Source organism: Cheilinus undulatus, linkage group 13 (genome assembly GCF_018320785.1).
Source record: "Cheilinus undulatus linkage group 13, ASM1832078v1, whole genome shotgun sequence".
NCBI classification, from domain to species: Eukaryota; Metazoa; Chordata; class Actinopteri; order Labriformes; family Labridae; genus Cheilinus; species Cheilinus undulatus.
Genome location: NC_054877.1, coordinates 38,587,724 through 38,615,126, shown reverse-complemented (window position 1 = coordinate 38,615,126; position 27,403 = coordinate 38,587,724). Strand labels below are relative to the sequence as shown.

General features: G+C 38.5%; 1 protein-coding gene across 9 annotated transcripts; it reads right to left on the bottom strand.

Annotated features, from left to right (window-relative positions):
* Positions 1-1,229: 1,229 nt before the first annotated feature.
* Positions 1,230-27,377, bottom strand: LOC121519844 (E3 ubiquitin-protein ligase MARCHF6-like). Of its 9 annotated transcripts, none has more exons than XR_005992745.1 (28): positions 27,127-27,377; positions 25,393-25,492; positions 23,950-24,023; positions 22,372-22,515; positions 21,693-21,765; positions 21,296-21,476; positions 20,591-20,834; positions 20,399-20,460; positions 18,045-18,077; positions 17,657-17,708; positions 16,065-16,123; positions 15,881-15,961; positions 15,501-15,569; positions 15,280-15,354; positions 15,010-15,144; positions 14,804-14,923; positions 14,474-14,574; positions 14,222-14,359; positions 13,010-13,205; positions 12,840-12,909; positions 12,580-12,761; positions 12,342-12,476; positions 10,719-10,808; positions 10,320-10,452; positions 9,017-9,152; positions 6,635-8,295; positions 5,029-5,602; positions 1,230-4,840 (listed from the first exon to the last, which is right to left on the bottom strand). XR_005992745.1 is itself a non-coding variant. In XM_041802874.1 (27 exons), the coding sequence occupies exons 1-26, from the start codon at positions 27,143-27,145 to the stop codon at positions 6,663-6,665; spliced, it is 2,742 nt and encodes a 913-aa protein (XP_041658808.1). In that variant the 5' UTR covers positions 27,146-27,377; the 3' UTR covers positions 1,230-5,602; positions 6,635-6,662. The 9 variants fall into 9 exon arrangements, 3 of the variants coding, with proteins under 3 accessions (XP_041658808.1, XP_041658807.1, XP_041658809.1); XR_005992744.1 differs by having other exon boundaries at positions 1,230-5,602; positions 6,635-6,988; positions 7,501-8,295; XR_005992743.1 differs by having other exon boundaries at positions 1,230-5,602.
* Positions 27,378-27,403: the final 26 nt, after the last annotated feature.

Here is a 27,403-nt window from a genome sequence, read left to right as displayed (position 1 = left end):
GCCATAACTCTTCATTTAGAAGTGTGTAGGATGACCCTGTAGCGCCACATTATGTAATAATGCCGCATTATGCAATAACTCTGACCATAGGACTTAGTGTGGGCTCCAAGGTATGCCCTGCCCAACTACCTTGCCCTAACTCTAACCGCTTAGTGACTTATGCCTAAACCTAACCCCCCTCAGGGCTCTAGACTAAAGACCTAACCTTAAACCTAGGACTTAAGGTGGGCTCCAGGGTATACCCTACTACCTTGCCCTGACCCTAACCGCTTAGTGGCTTACAAAATGCGGCGTTATTACATGATGAATTGAAAATGTATTACATTATTACATAATGCGGCGTTATTACAGACCCTGAATCCACCATGTCTTTGACGGAAACTGGGGAAAAAAAATCAAAACGAGCCAATTTCTCACTTTTTCGTTTTTGACAACATATTTTTTTTAGATTTTTACAGAAAAAGTAAAAAAACTGGAAAACATGACGTTTTCCACTAGTTTGTTTTCATGTTTCAATGAAATACTTGAGAAAAAAGAAATCATTGGGAAAGGTGAACATTTAAAAAAAAAAACAAGCCTTCTCATCCAGCATCAGTGCCTGACCTCATAAATGCTCTACAGAATGAACATTCACAAAATTCCTGCAGAAACACTGCAAAATCTTGTGGAAGCCTTACATATGCTTTTCAGACAAGAAACTTCAGTCTTTTTGGACACACATTCAAGTTTGAGGATGACCAAGGAAACAAACTTTAGTCCTTAAAAAACACTTAAAAGTCTTAAGAATGAGGATAAATAAAGAAAAAGACCTCAACTTACATAGGTCCAATGGTTCAGCCTAAAACTCCACTAAATTATTAGTATATATGAACAAAATTTACAGTCAATATATGCTGAAATACACAGGCAAAATATCGGCAGTTTTTTATCTGCCACTACCGATACCAGACTGATAAAATCATGCATTCCTACTATAAATTGTGTGAATGGAGTGATAACTATCCTGTTATTAAAAGATAAAAAAGCAGAATGGAGAAAAAGTGAAAATATAAACAAAGCACGGTCTTTGGGGGGAGAATTCGTTTCCCTCCTTGTCGTGTTCATTGTTATCTAAGATTTCACAGCAGCGGTGTTGGGAACTTCATATCTACGCCAGAAAAAAACAGACATGAGTGATGCTTATTTGAGGATGACTTAGTGTGAAAAAGAAAAACAGCTCAGACAGAGAAGTCATTCAAACTATTTATTATTGTTTCATATTCATGAACCAACAATGAATAGACCTTTGAAGTAGTTCACTGTATGTTACAGTACATGCCAATGTTCTTTAACATATAAAAATAGAAATCATTTGCCTCTACAAATTGAAATTAAAGACCAAAATTTGAAGTGTCCAGCTCAGTTCATTATACACTAAAAGGTCACTTAATAGCTTCATACATATGATGTGAGCATTCCACACAGCAGCTCTAGAGTTAATGTAAATCAATATCATAAAATAGAAAAGCAGTGTCGATGTACCAAACTCCTAATAAACACCATGAACACAAACGCAGATACAGATACAGGTGTGAAACTGAAAAACATCTCTTAAGTTAAAATCATTGTGCAGTCACCACAGTGAATACTGATGTCTCAGTGGGAAGCTAACACCAATAAAGTAAGTTTGTGAAGACTGTTAGTGGATTCTTATTAAACTATAGCAAACAGTGATTTAAAGTGCAACACATTCAAGCTATTATATAAAAAAATCTTAATTTTTACTTCACCTTTTAAAAAACAGACCTTGAGAGTGAACTCATCTCTCTCAGAATTTTAGGAGCAAGAACTGGATTCATCATTGGCAGCAGAAAAGTTTTCAAGAGGACTCATGTCTGTCTGAAAACGTTTTTTTTTTGTCTTTGTGGAGCTGTTGCACCATTTCATTCCACATATTAAATGTAAGAGATGCTCTTCTTCAGTGGGCCTTGAAATGTGACTTATTAAACTTGCTGTGAAACATGTTGAGAGTGAATATCAGACATTTTTTTCCTGTAAGTGGAGCAGAACAGACAATGTGAGCACACAAGTGAGACAACACCAACACGCTGACTTCAAATCTCCATGCAGAGAGCTTCTGATTGAACAGAAGTGAAATTTCTAAAGCTTTACAGAAATGGGTTGACATTTTGGGAATAACAATTACATGCTACTCTAGACTTTAATGTCTATTTCTTGTCCTAATCAGGTTCAGACAACAGAAAGTCACTGACAGAAAATAGCTCCAGTCAGTAAATGATTAAGGAATCCAAATCCTCACTTTTACGATAGTTTTTATGTGCACGAAACAAATCAGATGCAAGGAGATAAGGAGCAAGGTTCGTACACCTTTTTGAAAGTTGAATTCAAGCACTTTCAAGGTGAATTTTCAAGAGTTTCCAGCACATTACATCTGCAGTAAATCATTTATTTATACGCACAGGCTAAAAGATCTAAAATGATAGGGAAAAAATAAAAATATGTGGGTGTATGTGTTGGATATGTAGGCTGAGAGCTCAACTACCATAATGACAGTTTAGCTGAGGTGCATATTTCCCATGGTGAAAACATCTATCCAGCCATTTTCTACACAGTTTGTCCTGTTCAGGGTTGCAGGGGGCTGGAGCCTATCAGCTGTCAATGGACGAGAGGCGGGGTAAAGCTTAGACTGGTCACCAGTCAGTCACAGCACTGACACAAGAGGCATGCTCACACTCACACCTATCGCTGACTTAGAGTCAACAATTAACAAGTATGCCTTGGGTCTGTGGGAGGAAGCTGGAATACCCAGAGAGAACCCAAGCATGCACACAGGGAGAACATGCAAACTCTTCACAGAAAGGAACCTTGTTGCTGTAAGACAACAGCTCTAACCTCTGACACTAGAAGAGCTACACAGCTGCACAAAAACTACGTTATGGAGTTGCAGAATGGAAGGGAAGATGGTTTAGACCTTTTTACACCTCTGGGAAACTTCAAAACACAGACTGCAGCGTATATAGGTTGTTTTCAATCACGTGATCCCGAATGCTCCATCCAGCAGACCTTAAAGCATCTAGTTGTTTAGCAGAAGGGAGACAAGAGTCTAGAGGAGTCTCAGACTGAGCTAAGAGGCTAGCTGAGCCCCTTTAACATGTAAAAATTCCTCATTTCAACATGCTTTTAATTGAAACGGTGATGTGCCATCAACTGAGTAAACCTCATGGGGCAAGAGACTGAGTAATGATGTGCCATTCACAAACAAGCTTGTTCTACTCAACAGCTTTTTTATTCTAGCCATCGTAGCTAGCTCCCGCTAAGAGTACCAGTTTACTTTCCTGCATCCTTTACTGTTATTTGATCCACATCTAAAAAGCCAAACTGTTACCAAATGAAGAGCTGGAGCCAAACAACCAGCTCTACTGAGCTGAGCTAAATGATCTGCATCTCTTAAAAGAGACAGATCTCCTGTCACAACAAGCGAGGCTTGATGAAGATCAGCTAAGGAAACATGGGTAAGATTAGAGTTTAATGTGCTAAATCATGGTAAAACTGTACTGAACTAAATCAAACCACTTTGTGGAAATAGACCATAATGTGAGCTGTGTGTGACATCGTTCATCCAGGCCTTAGATATTTTTAATCCCTGCTTGCTTGAGTTTTCCAAACTTTGTTTGGCATGAATATTTCACTGCTCTCAGGACACAAAAGTAGCTTAGAAATACAGTGTTTTATATTCACTTCAAACGCTTGGTTTAGGCATTATCAGCTCAAAATGTGGCCTTTTCTTAGTTCTCTTTGCAGAAATCCCCTCTTGCCCCCCAACAGGAGTTCTCCACTGCTGACTGACGTCAACTGCACAGAACCTACACTAGTGTGACTTTTTTCCAGATTTGTGCCAATTTCTTTCCTGATGTCCTTTCTTTCAGCAAGCTCTGTGAAAATAAAGCTCATGACTGTTATCGTTCTCTAGCAATGGAGGAGTTTTATCACATCAGAGAATATGCAGCCATAACAATATTTGCCTTCAGTGTCATTCGTCTGCAAACTTGGAGCCTTAAATTTGAAGATTTGCCGGGCACTGAGCATAACGTGGGAACACAGTCAAGTTAGATATGTATTAGAATTGTAGGAAATAAAATTCATCTCTCGTCCTCAGCAGCTTTAGTTTTGATCTTTTCTTCTTTATCTACAGTATAATACAATCCTATATTACTGGAGTGTCCTTTAAAGATAATACATGTTGTCCTTGTGCCCCTACTTTGACAGAGATGACCTCCAGATGATTGCTGATTGGCTCTGAAAACTGTCAGTGTAGTTCATGGGTCACCAGTGAAGATCAGTGTATCATTGTACATCACTCTAAGAAGGATCAGTTAGCTTATTCATCTTGTACTCTATTGTATAAATGTTTCAATGAAATGATTTCAAAAGATTGTAACAGGCACGTTCTGAGTTGTTCTGAGGCTCCTTATCCAGTTTTATTTTCAGAGTTGAAGCCTCACTTTTTGTTCATTGTGTGAAGGCGGATTTGCTAAAGAACGACCTCTTCTTTTTTAAAAATCACAGGAGAACTTCTACAAGAACAGCATGTCCTGAGCTGTTTCCAGATGTCTAAAATGTTTTCTTCTTTTTCTACATCTCCTAAGAAACCCTCAGAACACTAACAGCTCTCTCCTTAAAAATCAACAAAAACACTTCTAATAAAATCAGCTTAAAAAAAAAGAAAAAGAAAAACCATGTTGCTACATTGCGTATGCCCCTCCTTATCACAGACAACCTTTTTTGATGAGAGGTGGAACAGAAGCACTCTAACTACGGTCCAAATTTCTCCTTCATAGCTCTGAAATGTCAAAAAAATCCAGTTAGCAGAGACTTAGTATGATCTAGATGAAAAACATTCAAAGAGAAGCACAAGCTGAGGTAAATCTATGCTCAACTGACCCCATTTCAACTCTAAAATAAAGTCATCTAAAACTACAAATGCCAGCTGCATTGAACACAAGAGAAGATGGACAGTCAGTAACTCACCCTGACTGTCTTTGTTGGTTGTTAAACAACCTGGTTCAGATTTTGGACATATTCTGTCTTCACTCTTAAAAGTCTTTGTCTCCCAACCTTTGACAGCAGCAGATGTCGATGAATCTGAAGACTACACTGCAGTGGAAAGTTTACAGGCTCTCTTTGAAGTTGACAGCCAAGCACAGAGGAAATAAAAATATTTCACCACAGGAGCTGATCAAAGCTCTGAGTGCTGGACAGAGCCAGTCAGCTCCTTTCTCAGCAGTCTATGAGGAGGTGCTGTATGAGGAGGTGCTCCTGCCTGTCTTGCGTTCGTAGTTCACCAGACGTTGCCCAACCAGGTACCTGGGAAAAAAAAAAAAACAGGACACAGACATGTTTACATATCATTCTAAATCCATCAAGGCATGTGCTCTCTCTTTTCTCTTTATTTCTGATAAAGAAAGCACTATCAGTCAAGACACTGTGTTTGGCAGACACCAAACACTGCACATCACCACAAACACAACTTCCCTACTGTGGGGATGCCGGTGGTGGCAGCATCATGCTGTGGGGATGTTTCTCAGCAGCCAGCCCTGGAAGACTTACAAAGGTAGAGGGTAAAATGAATGTGTTAAAATACTGGAAAATCCTGGAGGAGAGTCTTAATCAGTCTGCAAGAAAACTACGGCTTGGGGGAAGATTTATTTTCCACCAAGACAAAGATCTGAAGCTACACAGAAATGGTTCAAAGACAACAGGGTGAATGTTCTGGAATGGGAGAGCCAAAGCCCAGATCTCTGCAGAAGTCTTTTTTCATTTTGACATTAAAGAGGTTTTATGTTTTGTTTTGTTTTGTTTTTCAAAAAAGCCAAATTATATTGACCAAGAGTGATTTTTTTTTAAATCAATAAAAGGGTTAAACATTCAAAGGAGTTCAAGAAAATCATCAATCTAGCTAACATTGGGGATTTTACTAACTGGTAGTAAAATAGAGTATGTAGATGCCTGTGAAGGTTCTCAAAAGGCAAAATCTTAGCCCGGTCCAGAAGCTGTTAACACAGTTTTTCTGGCCAGTCTACTCCCTCAATACTCCTTCTTTTCTCTACTACAGCGGTACTCAACCTTTTTCTATACAAGAGCCACATTGTCTTAAAAATGCTATTGCGAGAGCCACATTCCAAAACCGGGGATGTGACAATCAATCTTTCCATAGTTGAAATAAAACAGTTACAACTAAAGGGGGAGGGTCCCCATATTGGTCTTTGCCCTGGACCTCCAAATGGCTAAAACTGGCCCTGCCTCACACCTGCAGCTCACCCTAACAAATCGTTCTGCCCTGCCAGTTTGTTGCTTTCATTTTTCTGTTTCTGCCCCTTTGACAGTATTTGTCATGAGTACCTTTACATCAAATGAAACACCCACATTTGGACAAGTTTTACTCAATTTTACATTATTTAAAAATGTGATCCCTGTGCGTTTGGCTCGTTGATGATGATGCGCATCTTAAAAATGATCATCAAATACGAGTGTGGGAGAACATTGGCAGGAAGTGACTGAAGAATTTTTTTTAAAATAAGGGCATTAGGAACTTCACTTTGAACACAAGACAGCACACCTCAATGAATGAACTTACTGAAGAGACACACCACCAGTGGACTTCCTCAGCACTCGTTTACGCATGTTCCTCTGTCCAGTGCACATCTGACAGTAATAATATACAAGTTTTCATTTGAATTTGGCAGTTTAAGTCTGTCTTCTTTGTGTCAAATTACATTTATTGATATGACTTATTGACAGTTTTCACCTTTATAAAGATTTCAGGAGGATTTTTTTCTTTAAAGTAATCCTTAAAAGAGTCGCAACTGGTCACTGAAGAGCCACATGTGGCTTGAGAGCCGCAGGCTGAGTATCACTGCTCTAGTATGTTAATTTTGTGTTGCTCCGGACTGAATGGCATGGCCAGAATAAGCTTCTCCCATTTTCTTGCCTAAAACAGGAGAATGAGATGATACCAGCCCCTCTCTACAAAGTTCAGACATATCCCCCAGTAACAGCTCAAACTGACTTATTAGAAAAGAAAGCATGCACTGTTTAAGGATTTTGGACATATGCCCCCTTGTCGTTGTCGACAGTTTCACACATTTTACGACCAGGATGTTGTTTTTAGTTGAAATCTTTATTGATCACCTTTCTTTCTTTTCAGATCAGTTTGGCTGTAAAAATGTTTTTCTGTCTGTCCTCTCAAATCTGAGTTTGAAGTTGTTCACAAATAACACATCAAAATCTCACAAGTCAGTCTGCTCTCTGGATCTGTTTGTGCCAAAGCAGAAAATTATCTTTCTTTCATCATGATATCTTTCAACAAACTCTTAGTGAATTAAACTACAGAGACACTTTCTGTGATTGCAATATTTTCTCAGGCAGAAATTGAGAAACAGCTTACTATTCACTGGATTCATGTTTGATAACACTAAGTTTGAACAGTTTATCATATCAAACCTCATTTGTATCATAGTACAATCCTTTAGGAATGGCTAGTCCTAAATGGCACGTCCGGAAGATATATCCTGTCTGGATACGCCTCGGGATCCCCCAGAAAGAGTTGAAAAATATTACTGGGGAGAAGGATGTCTGGGTCAACTTGCTTGGCCTGCTCCACTGCGACCGGGCTCCAGATAAGCAGAAGGAGATGGATGAATGGATGGCTGCTGGTGATTTCAGGCAGACTTAACTGCATGTTTGTAAAGGACACAAGAAACGAGCAATTTTGGCTAAAATCCAAAAGCACAGAAGAGGGAATGTGACGTGTTTCGGGTCACCTGACTACTGCACGTCCTTGCAATGTGACTACTGGGCCTGCGCACATCGCCATTGTCTTAGAAATATGATATCATTCAGCCCTATGTCCAACAAACATTTTTTTGGGCTGTAAATACTCTCAATTTTAAATTTATTTTTGAATTAAATTATTTTCCGCTCCACAACAAAACATGAAGTTCATGTCCTTAACCAGAAGCTATTCATACCACTGTATTGACTTGGAAATCATATAATTCAAGGAAATGTATTTAATCATCTTGACTTTTAGATTGGTTATTTAAGCAAGTGCAGCATTATTACAATAGTGTAGTCTGAAATGAGAAGTCAGTTCCAAAGTGCTAAGATAGTAGTTTAACGCTTTCATACACATTTTTTACATGTAGGAGTGCATGTACAAAACGACTTACTGATGTCCAGTAATCCCTTGTTAAGCTGACAGCATTTACACTTTTCAGGGGTTCCAGCTTGCTTTCTCTGTGTAAGTAACCCAGTTAAGTTTAATAATAAAGCTGCAATATTCTCTTAAAACTGTATGGTAAAAAAGCGAAATGCCTGATATCAAAAGGTGCTGATAACTTCATTTGTCAACTTGGCTACAAGAGTTTTTTAAGTTAAATGAGAAATTAAAAGGCACATTGATGTCATTATTTTCCATAACTGTGAGTAAAAAGATGCCAAGTTGAGTAGTATCTAGCTGAAGCCAAACCATGGTAGCCAACTACTGTACACCTGAAACAACAAATATCATAAAATCAATGTACGACAAACATTTTAATGCATTAGCTTTGACCTTAATTACACTGAGATTTAAGCATTAATGTTAACAACCTTCATCAGGACCGGTAAAAAGTTGCAAATCATCCCGTGCCTTTGGAGCAGCAATCTGAGCAGTCACTAGAGGCCTAAGATCTTTATACTGCTTCATGAGTTCAAATCATTGGCAAAGTGACTTGAAACTTGAAGTACAAGACTGATATTTTGTTCCTGCTGTCATTTGTCAGACAGCTTGGTTTGGGTATTAGATTCTTGTACGCCGAATTGTTGCACTTATTATAAAATGTATGAAATCTGTGGCTAAGTGCTGTACAGATGTTATACCTGTAAACATTCAGAGTAGTTTAAAGCCCAAATAAAGCAGTGAGCTTTAGATGTGCTGATACATAAAGTTAGACTTGAGTTGATTTTGGTTACTTACTTGTCATTCTTAATGTGTTCATAGAGACGTTTAAATTGTCGGATCTGGAAGGACAGGATGGCCAATAGTATGACCACCATCAGCAGGAATGGATAGATCCTCCTCTCCACCAGCGTCTGCATCTCTGGCTGCACACCTACAAACATAGAGGGGGAGACAGAATAAATAGTGGAACAAAATCTACTCTTAATGAGTGAGTGTCTGGGGAATTTAGACAAGGTAAATGAAAGACAAAAAGCAATCGATTGCACTTTGGCTTGCAGGATGACTAAAATGCTGATTACTACAAAGGTTGGGAATATGTAATTGACTTGTTTTTACATCTAAGTGTTGCCTGAGTCAACATCAAAAACAACTGTTTAACAAAAATTGGTGCTTTGGATGGGCTTTGCATAAAAAGAACTTCTCCAATGAGCCCTGAGTCCAAATTAGTGTGGATTGGTTTTTGCTGTGGTCTGATAATTCCTGAGTGTGTCTGCTACCTCTGAGCCTGAATTTGTCTCTAATACTTTCTTATTTAAGCCAAATTCAAAACAACATGAGGGCTATCACAGTTAAGCACACTTTTGGTTCTGCTTGATTCATCTACTTGTGGGGATGTCAGGTTTTTTCTCCTTCGATTATTCAGGATCAAAGTAGAATTCCTTTCTTAAATATTTCTTCCTGTGAATCATAAATGAGACAATCAATAAATTCAGAATAACATAACTTTTTTCTGGATGAATTTTTTCCATTTTTGTTTTGTTGAATTGATTACTATCAAGGTTGCATACTTCATGCTAATGGTATCCAAAACATTGACCTTTATTTCATCGTGTAAGGGCTGGCTGCTTCTGCTACAGGCTGGGTTTTACTGCACTGAAAGCTAGTAGTAACGGCTTCCAGTGCAATAAAACCAAGCCTGTAACTACCACCTCGTTCTCCTTAGATTATGCTGATTGGTGTGATCCATGCTCAGACCTGGCAGAATTGTTTTAGATTGAAGCTTTTGCAAAATGGATCTGTACAGGGGCAAAAAGTAATCTGGCCAATCCATCTGCTTTGCAGGGTTGCTAATGTCTAGCAATAATCTTTTTTAATTTTTGTTTTGTAGAATTGATTACTATCAAGATTGCACATTTCATGTGAAACTCCCAAACAAACTCCCAAAAACAACTGAACTACAGAAAAGCAGAAATTAAAGAAAGCTACAATGTTGAAGGAAGCTAAACCGTGATTTTTCCTCACAGTCTTATAACGATTTTTTGTGACATTACGGTAAAAAGAACACAAACCAGACACATGAGAATACAAGGAGACTCACCCAGCAGTGGTGTGATGCCTTTAGAGATAGTGTAGGGAACACAGAGAGACAGCAGCAGGACACCAATGACAGGAGCAGCCAGCCCTCGCACGATGAAATGGAGGTCAATGTTTCGGATACCATTAGCATACACCTACAGGGACGGGGCAAAAGTTGACAGAGAGGGACAGAGGAAAAGAGCAAGGTGTTGGGAATTTAGTTTTATTTTGAAACAACACTAATTTGACGTTTTTTAGTATGTAATGGTGAATAACCAACAAAAGTGGGATTGGTCTTCAGAATATGCTCGTATACACAAGTTTTTAATTGCGAAAACATAAACACATGATGTTTAGATGCACCAGTTTGTAAAGTTGTTATTACAGATTTGCTCTGACATATGATGGGTGAGAGACTGACCTGTTCAATGACGGTTTTGAGCCACCACTGAGGACCCATCAGCGTGATGGCAGCAATGATTTTTGCATGAAGCACACCCAAAGCCCAGTCCTGACACAAACACAAACAATCAGTTAACAATCAAGAGAGTGCTGGCCTAACTTAACATCTGTTTAGAACCAAGGGCAAGTCCCTGTAAAGCCTAATCCATTCTAATGTAAAACACTTGGCAAACATTGTTGACCATCAGAAACATGTTTTTTTAGAGTACACTCCTTTCCATTCCCTATTTTAGCGACATAGATTTTTTTTTTTACTTTTTAGCCACTTCAAAAATAACCTATGATCCTTTCAAAGAAATAATCTCCCATGGACACAGTGAATAATTAAGAAGTCTGTGTAGTTTCTCATTGTGTCATTAGGGCTGAATGATTTGAAAAAAGAATACTGCTGCATTTTTTCCCCAAAATTGTGATTTTGATTTAAAATGTGGTTATTTATCAAATTCCTCATCTCATGTATGTCTAAACAGTATTTGGTAGACTAAACTAGGCCTGAGGACCACATTTTTGCTTCTCTATCTACTTTAAAACTCGGCACCGGCAGGTGTTTTGATTGGCCAGAAACTTTGAAAAATTCGACCAAGGTTAAAAAACATATCTGCCACAGTTTCGTGCTGGTGTGGAAGCTTGCATTGACTTGCTACAGGTTCAAAAAATAAATACTTTGTTAATTATTCTTACAAAAAAAATCTCCCTGGTGTGCAAGGGCCTTTGTGTCCTTCATGGTGGGAGGAAGCCAGAGGATCTGGAGAGAACCCACGCATGCACAGGGAGAACATCCAAACTACACAAAGAAAAGCCCTGACTGGGAAGTGAACCAGGACACTTCTCCCTGCAAGGCAATAGTGCTAACCCCTGTGCCGCCTTTCTTGCATTATTGAAGTCTCCAGATATGCTTATTGATTATGATCCAGTGCCAAGTTATTTTTTGTGCTTGTGGTCAGCTCTTAAACACACACTCCAGGTTTATGCAGTCAAATTATTTAGTAATACACTCCTCTTCCTAATAAATCCTAAACTAACCCACCTTGAAGCTAAACCTTTAATTTGTTCCCTCTCAAGTTTCATCTTTTTATTCTAAATAGCTGCATTTTTTTTTCTCCTTGAATCTACCATGTTATTTTCCAAGTGATAATACACTGACAATGGAACTTAAATGATTACTGATGTCAGCCTGTCGATCATATATTTTTTTAAATCTATCAATAAAGAAACATTGGTTCATCCGAGATAACAATGGGGGGAAATCATCCGAAAGCCTCCGCTGCTCAATATCATTAAAAAAGAAATATTGCTCACATTGATGGTCAAAAGTTTGGTTTATTGCTAAATAAACTCTAAAAGCTACATCTAATCTAACACTGCTAGATTTACACAGCAAAGTAAGTCAACACTGAGTTGAAAATGTGGGTACACAGGCTCAGACCTGGCATGGGATCTGGGCACACAGATTGATTAATGCCGATCTGTGTGCTAAAATAAGTTTACACTCAAATTTCTGGTGTACACATGTTTGATAAATGAGGGCCATCGTGAGTGATTTAATAGCTGACATTAAAACATACAAACTTCACAGCCCTACCTGCCAGGGGTAGAAGAGTGGCGTCTGGTCCAAGGGGACTCGGAGAGGGGCTACAATTACCAGCTCAAACAGCAAACCCAACAGCAGAGGGATCACACCAGCTAACATGACAGCCACAACCACTGTCTTCAGGATCTGTTTAAAACCAGATATCATGTCAAAACCAACAGTCCATACGACACAGGGAGAGCTACAGTTTTACAGTGGAGTCAGAGGATAATTAAGACATCCACATTACCATGAGCGTCCACTCGTGGACTTTGAGCATGATAACCGTGCGTCCTTGAGGCATCCAGGACAGCAGTACAGTGGCGGCTCTGATGGACAGCCAGCAGATGTACAGGCCGCTGGCTGCTGTGTAGAGCTCATGAACCATCGCACTGCCCATCCAGAAGGACATCAGCCAGCGACCTGCACAGACTGACACAGAGGAAAAGGATGATTAATGCAGGTGTAAAGAATTATTGAAAATGGGGAAAGTAAAGCCTCACAATTTACCTGGCAGTGTCAGGCAGATCAAGCTCGCCAGTAACAACGTCACACACATAAAAACCACCAGGAGAACAATCTGGATACACAAAAGAAAAATCTGTTACACATGGAAAATTCAAAGCAACGGAAAAGGCATCAACAGTGATGATGCCAGTTACCACAGCGCTGTGAGTCACCTTGAGTGGGAAGTTGATGGGCCGGTGATACGACCTGAAACCTACAGGACCGCCTTGCTGCAGGATGGCCTGATGTGCAGCATGAAGCCCTTCACCGAGGCCGGGGATTCTGTTGTTGTTAAGGCGACCAGGTAGGTTGTTGTTTGGCTGATCCTCATCATCTTCATGATCACCCAGCAGGTAGGAGTGAAGGTCACTGTGGAGGAGCAACAGATGAATAATTGCTGTCATATTGATATGACTGTGTTGTGACATAAACTTAGTTGGTGTTTTTCCAGACACTTCTTATATTTTTTTACCTATTTAATGTTGAACACATCACACAAAAGTGTCTTAGAAAGCTAGACTTCTATACAGATTTCTAATCTTCTAATTTAACATTAAATTTAAGACCCTTTTCAAGACCCTGTAAATATATTTTATGACCCCATTGCATCTTCCATTGTGTGTTCTGTGCACATTTTAAGACAAAAAATGTTACAATATAGTCAAGAAAATGCAGATAGTATTTGTGAATGTAATAAGAAATAAAGCTTAGATGCAAGCAGTGCTTACATTAACTGGCTCTATTATTACACTAGGAAAAAGCTTCACTGCAAAGAGGCTTTTAACATGCAAAATCCTGTAAAATGTTAACAAGTGTCAGCCCCAGACTCAGCTCCAACAACTTCTCAAAATAACATGCATTTACCCATTACTTCCACGCACATATCACTTAATCAGAGTTAACCTGCCAGGTAGGGACACAGGAGAGCTTTAAGGGTGCAATAAAAGCTCAACAAGTGTGCAGACTATCACCAGATAAGGTGGAGCACTTCACGTGTGCTTAAATCTACATGTAAAAACAAAAAAGAAAAACTAGCCGGCAACCTACTTTGAGGGCTATACTAAAAATGATCAAAAGAGAAGGCATTTTGCTAAAAACTTAGCTTGAATAAAGACATGTCTTTATCAAAGAGCCATCTAAAATGTATCATCTTGTAAGCAAAACTAAGACTTTGATTTTTAAAGTCTAATTTTAGGCTTTTAAGGCATTTCGAGGGGCCTCAGTTCCCAGTCTCATCCTCACAACGAGGCACATGGGTTATGCATGTACCCAAAACCTAGGTATCAGATCAGTGCACCGCTTATTTTGACAGATGTTAATTTTGCCGCCTCTGCTTGATCTCTACATCTAATGCTGGAATGTGTGACTGTGTGGGTTAAACCTACAGCATGTATCCAGCAGTGAACGTCCAGGCGTGGACGAGTCGTTTGAGCCACTGGCGAGTGTGTCCCTGTTCCAGGAGTGCCGGCAGAACAACCTGAAGTAGCAGCAGCTCCAGAGACAGCTCACTGACCGGGGCATCACTGTTGGGACACATTCAGTTTATAGCATATTATCTGTGTAACTACAGCTTTTTATCGGTTTCAAAATCATAAAATTTCATTTCATATAAAAAAAGATGTGTGGATTTTGTGTACCTGTATAGCATGACGTTATAGGGAAGGAAGGCTGGGAAAAGAAGCTTAATAATTCTGATGGGAAGCCAAAGCATTAAGAGAACTATGGAGCCAAAGACAACCTGAAAATACAGAAACAACACAAAAACATGACATATCAAGGATTGTTACTGGGCATGTAAAAATCTCTCTATTGTTGAACATAAATACTTTTCAAAACACATTCCCTTTCATTTTTTTTCTTGACATTATATCAGCCGCCCTATGTAGTTAGCAAGAGTAATCTGGATACTGTTATATTACCAAAGACTGGCTTTTGAAAAGGACAGAGCTGAATGATATAGGACTGACCACAGAGAGGATAAACCTCCGTAGGTGTCTATAGATGGGCAGGTGGATCATCTCTTGAACTGGGTTAAAGTCTGGATCATTCAAGTTCCTCAGGAACCACAACACACCTGGCCGGAGCACCTACAAAGTAATGCAGAGAGATTGATACTACAAGTTTTTCAGAAACAAAATGATTTGAAATATTTCTCCTCCTAGTTTTCACTTACCTCTCTGAGCAGAAGGATGAAGGAGGCAAAGTAGAAGACATAGACCATGCCGACCAGCCAGTGGAGGAACATAGTAGTACCAGGGGCTGAGTCAAAACTCTGCTCTCTGTCTTTAAGAGTTGCATCAAACATTTCCTGCAATGAACAAAATCGTGAATTACAGTCTGTGCCTTTATTTAAAGGAATAAAGGGTCATGACTAAAATAAATCTGTAACAATTAGAGTCAATGCAGACTGGATGAATTAGTTTAGTCTGCATGATTGTCTTACCAGTGAGCAAATGTCAAGCCACCAACCACAAATCAGAGGGAACAGGCCAATCTCCATGACAACCAGAAGGGACACCTATAACACACAATAAAATGCAATTTACCTTTTTCATAATTTGTTCCTGTAACTGCAAAACACAAAATCATTATTTTTGAATACAAACTTTACTTGTTGGATAAAAGATTCCTTGGAAACATGAATACTTTTCATCTCTAATTTACCTTGACAACAATGTAGCAGACACCCAGGAGGCGTCTGGAGCGCTGGAACCTCACTAATGAAGCCAATGCCTGAAGAAAGCATGGTTAAGGACTAACAACTGTTATACAAACACTGAATCAGTAAGTTAGGAAAAAAAATTGATTATTTATCACAAACAATTTTCATGCGATGCCCACTTGTACTACCTTTTCATCTCTGCTATGATTAAATAGCTAGCTAAATAGTAAAATATCAGTCTTGATCATGAAGAAGTTTTTTGTAACCATCCACAAACACTAAACTGAAACAAAAATGACTCATATGCTGAAAGTCAAACTGTTAAACATTTCCAAAATGAGCTGATATGAGAGTGTGACACATAGCACTGTTTTAAGGATACATGGCAAACTATGAGAGCTCCAGCCAGCAGGATGTATCCTAGGATGGTGGTGATGAGGCCATCAAAGTGGGAGGCTTTGATCTGAAATCATATATCATCTACATAAAAAATATCACTTCGCAGCAAAACTCAAAACTAGAAAAGGTGAAGAGAAAGTGTCTCCTTAGGTATTGATGTCACTTACATAGTCCTCAAAGCCCAGTCCAACTACTGAGAAATGGCCGATATGATATGGGCAGAAAGCTAGAGAGGGAAAATACGGAGTTAGAATCCAAGGAAAGAAGCATGTAAAGTGTGTGAAGGCAAACAGAACTACTGTTTAATCAGCCAGCTGATTTAATCAGTCGATTATAGCCTATTACAAATAACTGTTAATCAACCAAAAGTTTTATTTTCACTGATAAAATGCAGGAAATATGACTTGGTTTTACTTTGACATGATGTCTGTGTTCTATCATTTATCCAGTAGAGGGCCTTCCGACTCCTTCCATGTCACACGCTCCATATTTACCTCCTTAGAGGGGAGTGAACCGGAGCCCACAGCAGCTGAGCTGAGCATCAGATTTGTTGAAGAGTACGGTTTGCCTCTAGGGTCAGTTTATAACTAGTTTGTGAAATAAAATATTAGTCTATAGGTTTCTTGTTTCAACTCAACACGTTTGTTCATGAGTCATGACTTGCCTTGTTGTGGCTTATCTGTTTATCTTAGCAAGCTAAAGCTAGGATAACCTAGCTTAACATTAGCTAGCTGTAAACTTTTGCAGTCAGTAACGACACAATTAATGTAACGGTGCAACACCTCAGTGACTTTTATGACAGTACTTATCCACTTGCCTATTGCCTACGAATGCTAATAAATTCATCATTTGTAAATACACTCACTGACCACTTCATTAAACACATCTGTGTGATGTGATGCACACCAATAACAACATCTTTACCATGAATCCTACTTCAATAAATGTATGACTTTGTAAATGTTGTTGACTCTGTCAGAGAGAGGATTCATTCTTCTTTATGTTTATTACTGAGATTAAAGGGGTAGGCTTAAATAAGTTTTTACTTCTGCCTACTCCTTTTTGAACATGTAAACGTGCGTCAAATGCAAGATATTATCAACAGTCTATCTTTTTGTTTTTTCCTTTTTTTCGCAAAAGCATGGGTGACTGTATTTGTTATGGTGACAATCTCAGATTGTTCTTTGTTGTTTGTTTGTTTTTTACTTTTTAAATTATTTTTATTTTCAATTTTATACATGTTCAAATAAAATAAATACATTAAAAATAAAGATTATAGTGAGTGTTGTTGTTGTAAGAGGTGTTTGTAATATTTTGACACTCTGGTGCTTGCGAGTGGACATGGCAAAATATCACAAACTCCTCAATATGAAGCTCCTCACACCAACACCTCCACCTCAGTAAGCAGCATACAGAAGAATTATCAGCGTTCTGACAGTCAACATTTTAGAAGTAATGTTTAGTCTAATGAAGTGATCAGAACCAGCTATTTGTTTTATTAATTAATTATGTAAAAATTTAATTGGACAGCATAGAATTTAGCCGAATTTTTTATTCCCTAATACTGGTATTGGCATCGGCTACCTAAATCCTTATTGGTTGGGCGCTACACAGAACTGTCTTATATCTCTTCTTAAAGGAGGAAAACCTGCTTCAATAAATATATATTCAGATAACAAAAATAATTTATAGTAACCCTCACCAGCTTCTAAAAGATAATAATGTAAGAATATACAGTCCATTACATTTTAACACTTACCAAAGACCAGGATGAAGAGAGTGTTTAGAGACACCACCCAGAACACATGCTCCTAAAAACAACAAATAAACGAAGGGACTCTTTTAGCTATTTCTACTTATAAAGCAATGGACATTGTTAAGCATTATTTTAACAATCAGTTCAACAGAGATTGTTAAAAAGGGATTCCAATGTAGTATCTTAGCCTGATTGATTTTCATAAGCTACTTTATAAGGCTGCCATACATTTTTAATATTTCATTTAAAATCATTTTCTCATTTCACCATATCTACATGGGGGACTGTGAGTGCAACAACAATACCCATTAGGTCATTTTTGGGGAATTTAGGTTCAAATATACTGAAGACACCATTTAACCAAGTGTATAAAGATGTTAAATTCACTTACCAGGAAAACTAGAGAGCCATCCAGTCCCAGCATCTAGGACACATATAGAAGAAAGGTCATAATGATACTTTATGGTGCAATTACTACTACTACTTCTTTAGAGCTAAGACCAGGTCCAAAAAATCCAGCTCAGCCCTAGGGATGAGTATGGAAATGCAGTATCACTGTGGCACCAGTGCCAACATGTTCAGTACCTACCAAACAAAATCAAACTATGGATTTTGGTGCCTCTTTCCAGTATCTTACCACCCCATTGTGACCCAGGCACAGATTACCATCTAAAATTAATTATCTATTTATGTAGGCCCACACCTATTTTATTTCAGCTAACATGAACATCTTGTATGCATTTCGCTGCTGTGCTTGCTTGCATCTTTATTTTCTTTACTTTGAGTTCTTTTAAAGATATTTCTCTGAATTATTTGGTTTCAGGGAAATTGCACTTTTTGTTGAGCTGCATGGATCATTATTGCTTTACATTGAATATGCTGCACAGAGAGTTTATAGCAATTGTTAATTTCCAACTCTGGTCCCTAGTTGGGCCTTTGAGTTCTGTGCAGTGTGTTAGGTTTGTAGGCACACAGACAATGAATCATTATGCATTATTATAATATTTAACTTCATGATTAAAATGTAATCAAAAACAAATTAAAAAAATAAGTAGTTAAAATGTTAAGTGAAAGTTGCAAGTTCTAGTGGGCGTAACACATTAATAAGGCAGCAAAAAATAAGTTATTAGATAATGTAGTTAAAGTAGAGAGTAGAGTTGTTTGCAGGAAATACAATTTCTAAGAGTTTAGTAAGGGTTTGTCAAGTAATTGCTAAATGTGTAGTTTAATGTTGCTTTGCAACCATAAAAGTATTGTTAAATCTCTGAGAGTATAGATTCAGGCACCATTCAGGCACAGGTTCTAGTGTAAAAGTATTTACCTAGCACCGGTATCGTAACAAACCCAAACAATACCTGACCCTACTCAACACTATTCAAGCCTATTAACATTCTCTCCCAGTCCGGTCCATCCTGCTATGTCCTGTTATCTGTACTTATGGACCCACACCCATTTAAACCCACCATTTTCAGTAGTTGCCTGTTATAAGTAAAGTCTTAATTACAGTTCCAATATTCCTGTATGGCACAAATCTGTACAGGTGAGATCTTGACGAGTGCAACAAGGAAGCATCCATTTTATTAACAAAAAAATCCACGACAATTTGCATTTTAACAGGAAGTGAACCTCACACCAAAATTTTACACAGACATTGCCAATATGAATGGTTCACTGTTTATGATTTAAAGAGCAGAGAGTATAAGGAGTGGACATGCAGACATCAATGCACAATGAACACATGTTGGAGATATTAGGAGAGCATCGGTCTATTAACAGAGAGTGCAGTCTGCACTGTTGATAACCTACTTTAATGGTAAACTGAGCTGCATCACGACAGACGATGAAATTAAGTTTTTGCTGTGCACAACTGAGTGCTCCTTCTCCCTCAATCATTGCCAACAGCACTTTATCACAGTGGACTAGCACAGTGTAGAGGCTGACAGTGCCACTTTTCAACAGTGTTTCTCCCTTATTATGTCAACAACTTAATTGTGTTTTTGACAAACTTAACTGTGGCATAATTATGACAATTGACTTAATTGTCAAACTGGAGTAAAAGCCACCATCAGGGCTAACAACAGCCACATGAGTGGAGCAGAGGTATGAGGAAAGAGCAGTGTGATAATAAAGTGACTGTTACTACAGACACATTGACAGATCTTTCCATGGAGCCATTGGATACTGTTATTTTGTCTCAGAGTAGCATGTTTTGGCCCAAATAAAGTATGTACAATCTTGTTCTTTATAGCTAAATTTGCACACCGCGGGGCTTTAAGGCGCGCCCCATGTACGTGGACAGCCCGGGTTTGAATCCAGCCTGAGGCCCTTTGCCGCCTGTCTCTCCCCCACTCTTGTCCCTGTTCCTGACTCTATCCACTGTCCTCCTCTATCAATAATAAAAGCACAAAAATGCCCAAAATAAATCTTAACAAAAAAAAAAAAAAAAAAAATTTGCACATCGCAGAAAATACTGCCAGAAAACTGGCCACTGGCAGCTCCATGTGTTTCCGTGTAGCAGGCTGCTCTCAAGCTAGGGCAGAGAGTCTAATTTTAAAACCTGCATCATTCACTAAGTTGGTGAAAGACTCAAGAGCCATGTTTAAAACACACTTCAATAGCCTGGCAATCTTTTGGCCTACAAACTGCTAACCTACTTTCTTTTTCTTTTGTCTTGTCTAAGTCTCATTACGGACTTTTATGGAGCAAGAGACAGAGGGATAAATAAAAAAAAAAAAAGATTCTCACCCTTTCCCAGGTCAGCTCCTCTGCTGCTCGGTCCCACTCCAGGGCGTTCCAGTTCAGATCTTCTAAAAAGAATCGACAGAAAAAGAAATCAAACAGTGTGGATAACCAACCATGTGCTGCTCTTACTGTACTGATGAGTAGGATGCTTTTCCCAGTGTAGGTTTATTACAACACCTCAACATCAGAGCTTACCTTGTCCTCCATTATTGGCATCTGCATTATCCTCTTCCCTGCCATCCACATCGTCCTCCTCCTCCTCATCTTCCTCCCCGTCATCATCTTCTTCTTCATCATCAAGTTCAGCCTCCTCTCCTTGGTTAACAGCTGCATTTGGGTTAGCAGGTGCCAGCCCATCTGGAGCAGGGTCAGCGGGGTGCCGGGCTTCTGCATCATCTGCAGCAGGCTGCGCATTGACGTCAATGTTACCACCTGGGACCTACACAAACACATAATAATGATTAAAGTTCTACAAATGTTTCTGATCTATTGCTTTTCTGCACTCTGTAACATTAGGCAATTTGGAGTTTTCAGATGCTCAGTAGCAATCATAGTTTTGCATTGCAAAGAACCTATTTTCTATGGTTTGTTGATCTTTAAATACAAAAACAGCAAGCATATTTTGGTATCAAAAAGGACTGCAGTCCTTAGTTAACCCATGCAGGAAGAAAAAGCTAAATAACCTATTACCATCATCTGGCACAGTGTGAAACACATCTGTATAAAGTACTGCACCCTAAATCATTAAAAACTAACAAGCCTGCCATTTTACCTATGTCAGAGGGAATTAGTGGTATATCAAAAGAGGAACCAAATACACAATAAAGTCACCATCTATCCAGCTGCACATTAATGAAGATAAAAAGAGCAACGTCAGCTAGTATTGTAAGGACATCTCACCTCATTAGCTGGTGCAAGACCATGAGGGTTGTTAGGGACCAGTGGGGGTTGATGCTGATCTAACCAGAGAGGAGCACCACCATGGACAATCTGCTCTCTGAGCCAAACCAGGCTGATGAAAGCGCACAGAGTGCAAGTGACCACAAAACAGCCTTGGAGACAGTCTGCAAGCAGGTTTTGTCTGCCAAGAGGAGGAAAAACATTTAGATTTTTGTCATCTATTTCATACAATACCTAAACCCAGAGAGCTGAGCAGGACGCAGGGAAACTATTATATACACACAATTTTATCTGAAATTAGATCACAACCAGCTTTACTAGTACTTGATATACTTAGAACTATCAGGATCTACAAAGAAAGAATAAGTAAAAAGAACAGAGAGGGATTCAAACTTACGTTGAAAGCATATCTAATGGCAGGGTAAGAAGAGAGCTCACAGAGCCAGTAAATAAACACTTGTAAATCCGACCTGGAAGGAAAGCAAAAGAAAACATAATCTTAGAAATATTTGTTTCCTTTCATTGAAATGTCCTTGCACTTGAGCTGAAATAAATCACTTTCTCACAGCATATATGTGATAGATTATAAGAGTATCTGAGGCAGAACACAAAAGCCCAGCAAGAAAAACAGACTGAATCAGTTGACTTGTTTTAAGAGATAACAGCTTAGACAGGAAATTTTCTATTTGTTGCAAAACTTCTTTTTATACAGACCAGTTTTTGGCAACAAACACAGGGTCTGTATCAGTAGATGTTTCATTTGTTTCATTAATCTATCATTTTCTTTCAGTGAGCCTGGTGAAAGATAAGTTGCCTTCCTAAAGTTAAAGCAATCCATGAATGAGCAAGGACTTCACTGACCTTAAATTCTCCAGCAGTCTGGGAAGTTAATACCTGTTTATATTTATCTAGTTTCAGTCCTTCTAAAACTTTAATGACTGATAAATGTGATTTTTATAAATACTGATTGATGTAAAGGGTATCATTTCCTCTATTTGCAGAAATAATATGATTACTACTATAACAATACAGGTCTTTTTCATTGCTGCTTTTTAACAGGTTTTTTTTTAACTTACATGCTGTGAGAGGCACCACACCAAGCCAGGCAAAGGCCACCAGTGTGTAGTGAAACCAGTATCTGATAGCTGTTCCAATACTGGTGACCAACCCAGCGAAGATATCCTGGACAGGCAGGCGAGATGGCATGTCTGGAGAGTAGACTGAAAAAGAGAGAGGACAGTAGAGGTATGAGGAGTTCGCACTCCTGCTAGCAGTATGGTACGGTAGCTAAACTCTCAGCCTACAGTAATGAGGACACACTTCTAAAATGCGGACCCACAACCCTTAAGTCACTCTGTCTTTCCAATGGTCAAAGAATACCATCTTTTCTAAAACATCGGATGGTGACTTGATGGGGGAGAAAAGCTGTCCCAAAGTGGCGCAGCCAGCCTGGCCTACATCCTTTTGTACCTTTGCATGTTTTGACCAGTGAAGCAGCCACAGTGAGCGGGGGCAAACTTTTAACCCCCATTTGGTCCTTGCATTAACATGGATTTAACATCCATCTTGGGCATTCGGATACCAAGTGGTAGCCTAATCATTAAAGCTAGCTATGGATATACCTGACTGCATATGGAAATGGTCTGGGATGCCTTCATGTGGACTGTTCTGGTTGTGTGGATGCACAATCATCACTGCAAGACTTGCAGTGATGGGAACTGTGGCTCTGTGGCTTTTCTATCAGGATCATTTGGCTCAGCTCAGTAATATCACATCTGCTTTTTAGGATCCTAAATGGCTCTACATTAGGTGATATGCTGCCAGACTCCTTTCGTTTTGTAAGCAGACGACACATCGCGCCTCCCTTGTCAGTTGTCGTCTTGAATTTACTTGTCATTTCAATCTACCCAGGACCCCATATTTATAACAATACAGGGAAGAAAAGCTGTTCAAGAGGCACTGCTAGCTTTCTAGCTTGTGGCTGCATTTATTCTTATTACCAGCTGCTTCACTCCACAGTAACAGAGCCAAGAATGATGTATGGGCTGTTGTTTGCATAAGTGGCAGGAAAGTGAAGACATATTACAAATGCAAAATGTCGAATTTGGACGTATGTACTGAAGTGCAGTCACTTGGTATCAGAATCTGTACGGCAAAATGTAAACATGTGACTTTGGGGGCTACACTCATGTCATGATGGTGTGTCTCAGCATTTTAGTATGCTGTTTGCACAGGTATCCACTTTCTAAATGGAAATATAGGCCTTAAAATGCATCTTATATACTACATTTTATGGCATATAAGATGCCCCTGGTTGACACTGGTATTACCATGCATCCTAGATGACCCCATCACAAGTGCACAAGGAGACAGCTCTAAATAAGAAACTTGTTTCTTTATGAATGAAAAGATAAATGACTTTAGTTTCACACAGAAGAGGGTGAAAGAAAATTCCCTGCTTAGTTCTAATAAATTTAAGGTACATTCTAAACCAGATACACCTGCCACACAGAGCACCCTGGTGAAATCATCAACCAGGATGCATGTTAACAGACAATGTGAACAGGACTAATTAAGCACTAAGAAGAGCTTATCACAAATCAAAGTATCATAAGCATACTGATCCAATCTACTGAAAAAAACAAACAACTTACTTGGTGTAAATGCAAACCTGTGTTTGCATAGTTCACAGTATTCTTTTCTGCTGTGTTTCAACCATTGCAGTAAGCTGTGAAAACAGAGAACATCTTGTAAGTTCACTCTGCTCACTTCATTTTTGCAAGCATAAATTTGCTGACATTTGTGACATTTTCCAGAAAAAAAATCAGTTAACAACTAGAAAGGCACATGGAGAGTGCAGACCTCCGCCATTAGCCCTATCTCCCAATAGCGAAGAATCCTTTAAAAAATTCCTGGATCCAGACGGTGATCCAGATCACTCCCAAAATCTAATCAGTTCACAATCATTTCTGACATTTCCTGAAAATTTCATCAAAATCCATCCATAACTTTTTGAGTTATGTTGCTAACAAACAAACTGAGCCCTGCCGATCACATAACCTCCTTGGCGGAGGTAAAAAGGCTGCTACATGGAATCAAAACCCATGTTAAAAATCAGGATATATTCAGTAAAGTCTGTTTGTAATATATTTTTTGTTTAATTTCCTGACAAAAAAGTGGGTTACACCATTGATGCCATCTAAAACTACATGTGAAATCAAGACATAATTTTTAAAAATCTCTTAAAAAATAAGGTTCAGGGGACTTAAATTGGGCATTTCTACATAGATCACCAAGAAAGAGCTACAGGAAGTCAAGTAACATCATCACCATGATTTCATTTCCAAAATAAATGACCTTTTTTCTAACAGGGAAACGCCATTGACATGACTCTGAGGGCCAATTACTTTCATCACGACATAATTTATAACATTTAGATGGCATTTTGTTCCAATAATTTCTTTTACCTGAGATATCTGAAGGCCATGTACTATGTATTACTGTTTCTAGGATGGAAGAAAAAATATTTTAACCTTAAATCCTACCCTATCCTACCCCGATGACAGTCACATTTGTGATGCTTGGTATCTCTTTCACAAGTCAAAGTCTAAAAAGAAAATATTCATCACTCAAGATGGTATACTTGCTAAAATAACATGGTTTAATGCAAAAATAAAAAATGTGTTTATAAAGTTTTTTTCTTAATGAAATATTACAGTAAAGGCTAGGGACAGAAAAATGTACATCTCTGTAGAATGACCCCTATCATGATAACAATGATACCGGGTAAAGAGAGCCAACTCTGACACACAGAGAACTCTGACTCTAGGCTTAACAGAGCAAGTTTACCCTCTTATCTTGCTTTGTGACATACCCACCAGGTATTCAGTCAGCTAACCATGCTTTCCTTGAGACTCTCAAGTAAGACCACCCCTGACCAAATACATTTATCCTATTTTTGTTTGTGTTCACATAAGATTATTTAGAGGGGGGTTAACATTTATAAACTATATTCAAAGACATTCAAGTCAATCTCTTTGTTTTCATGTGATTAAATAACATAGTACACATATTTACACATTGGTCAGTGAACCTACCATTCTTGGTGGATAAACTTGATACTGCCAGTGCACACACAGGGATGGTAGAGGGGCTTGTCCTGGGTGCCCTCCGACCGGCATACCCTGCAGATGTCTGCTGCACACAAGAACATACCGAAACGTTAGTTAACTCAAACAAGAATTCATATAATTGACCTAGAACTGTTGCATCTCTATTCAAGTTATCAATGAATAAGAGATTAATCTTAGCACAAACTCATAGCACCACTAAGAAAGAAAGCATGATGCCAACAAAATAAAAACACACCCAAGTTCTTTCTCTTTTATGAGTTTAAAACTAAGATAACATCTTTGACAGGGGTGGAAAGTAACTAATTACATTTACTCTAATTACTGTAATTGAATGGTCTTTATGGTACTTGTACTTTTTTAAGTACATTTGCAAATCAGTAATTTTACTTCTACTTCAAAATTTGAATAGTTTGCAAAAAAACTTATTTCTGTCATTGTTTAAAATAATCAGTTTGTTTCAAAATTGTTCAGCCTTTGTTAATGTGATAACTGCTACAGGGCTGTGAGTTAACAAATACATTAATTTACTACTGTGACTGAAGTAGATCAGTAAAGATAAGCAATTCATACTGATTCATGCATCAGCTTTTGTCATCCTAAAATATATTTGCAGCCTGCAGGCAAGAGCAGTGGATGTTTAATCTATCTAATATTGTCTTGGCCATTATACAGAAATATTTATTGCTTGTGTTTGCTGAAGAACAAATAAAATGCAGAACTTAAAACCACAACTGCATGTTAAATCAAATTTGCAATCGAAGCCACTCAGTATTTGAAGTAAACTTTAGGTACTTTTTACTTTTACTTGAGTAGATTTATAGACCAGTACTTTTAGTTTAGTAAATTTTAAGCAGGGTAACTGTACAATAATCCCATCCCTGTGGTCTATAATAAATAGAAAAGGGCAGGTCATATACTAACAGTAGGGCAAACTGTAATCCTTGGATTACCTATGTGACTGAATGACCAAAATAAACTGACTATAAATAGCTTGGGATGCAAGAACATAATACTAGTGCAAATATCTACAGTAAAGTTGTTAGACTGTCAACAAAAACCGGAGTAAAAGTGCACTGATGAAAAAAAAAAACAATGCAATTCAAGTCTCTGTAACTCAAAACAGCTCAGATAGGAGGTATCAGTATTACTTTCCAGGGTTACTTTAGTCCAAAACCATAAGACACCATAATATAATAGCGCCATTAAAATGTTTTCTTGAATTAGAACCGTATGACTTCGTAAGAAAACAGGTTTAGCAGGAGGACTGGCTGATTTACAAAGAAACATTAGCTGCCTGACTATAGTACCCTAATGTTATGATACCAGTTACATTTGTTGTCCGTTATATTGTTATTAGCCTTCGTTTGATACGTTCAATAAGGATGGGCTGTCGTCTAAAAGTTATTTTCTTTATGTGAGTTTGAGAACATATATATTTAAGACAAAAAAGCCTCAGAAAGCTAGCGCTGCTGTTTGTATTTACATCAGCTGATAGCTAACGGTTTACAGCTAATGCTACTAGTCTACTGAGCTAAACGGCTAACGGTTACTTTGATTCCGAAACAATAGTCAGTTGTGAACAAAATCAACAAAAAACGTACAGTGAGACCCTGAATTTGAGTTTTGCTGTGGCACAGTACGGTTGGCTTGATCAGATACCGTTTACAATGTGACTAATAAAGTTTAAACATTAGCTACCTTCGTCTGCGGTGTCCATCTTGACTGGCTGCAGAAGCAGCAGCGCTGCTCCACGGTAGTCAGGCTAGTCGGCGGTGACCGCCAGCTATCTGGATGTAAACATTACAATTCAGAGTGTACGTCGAGACTTAGCTACAAGAGACATGTCAGGAGATACGAGGAGTTACTAAATGAAGCTTTTTCAATAAATAACATAGTATTCAAGGTTACATTTGGCGAGCGGTCAGGACATGCTCAGACAACATTATGAAAGTGTGGGTTTCCATCACTAGATGGC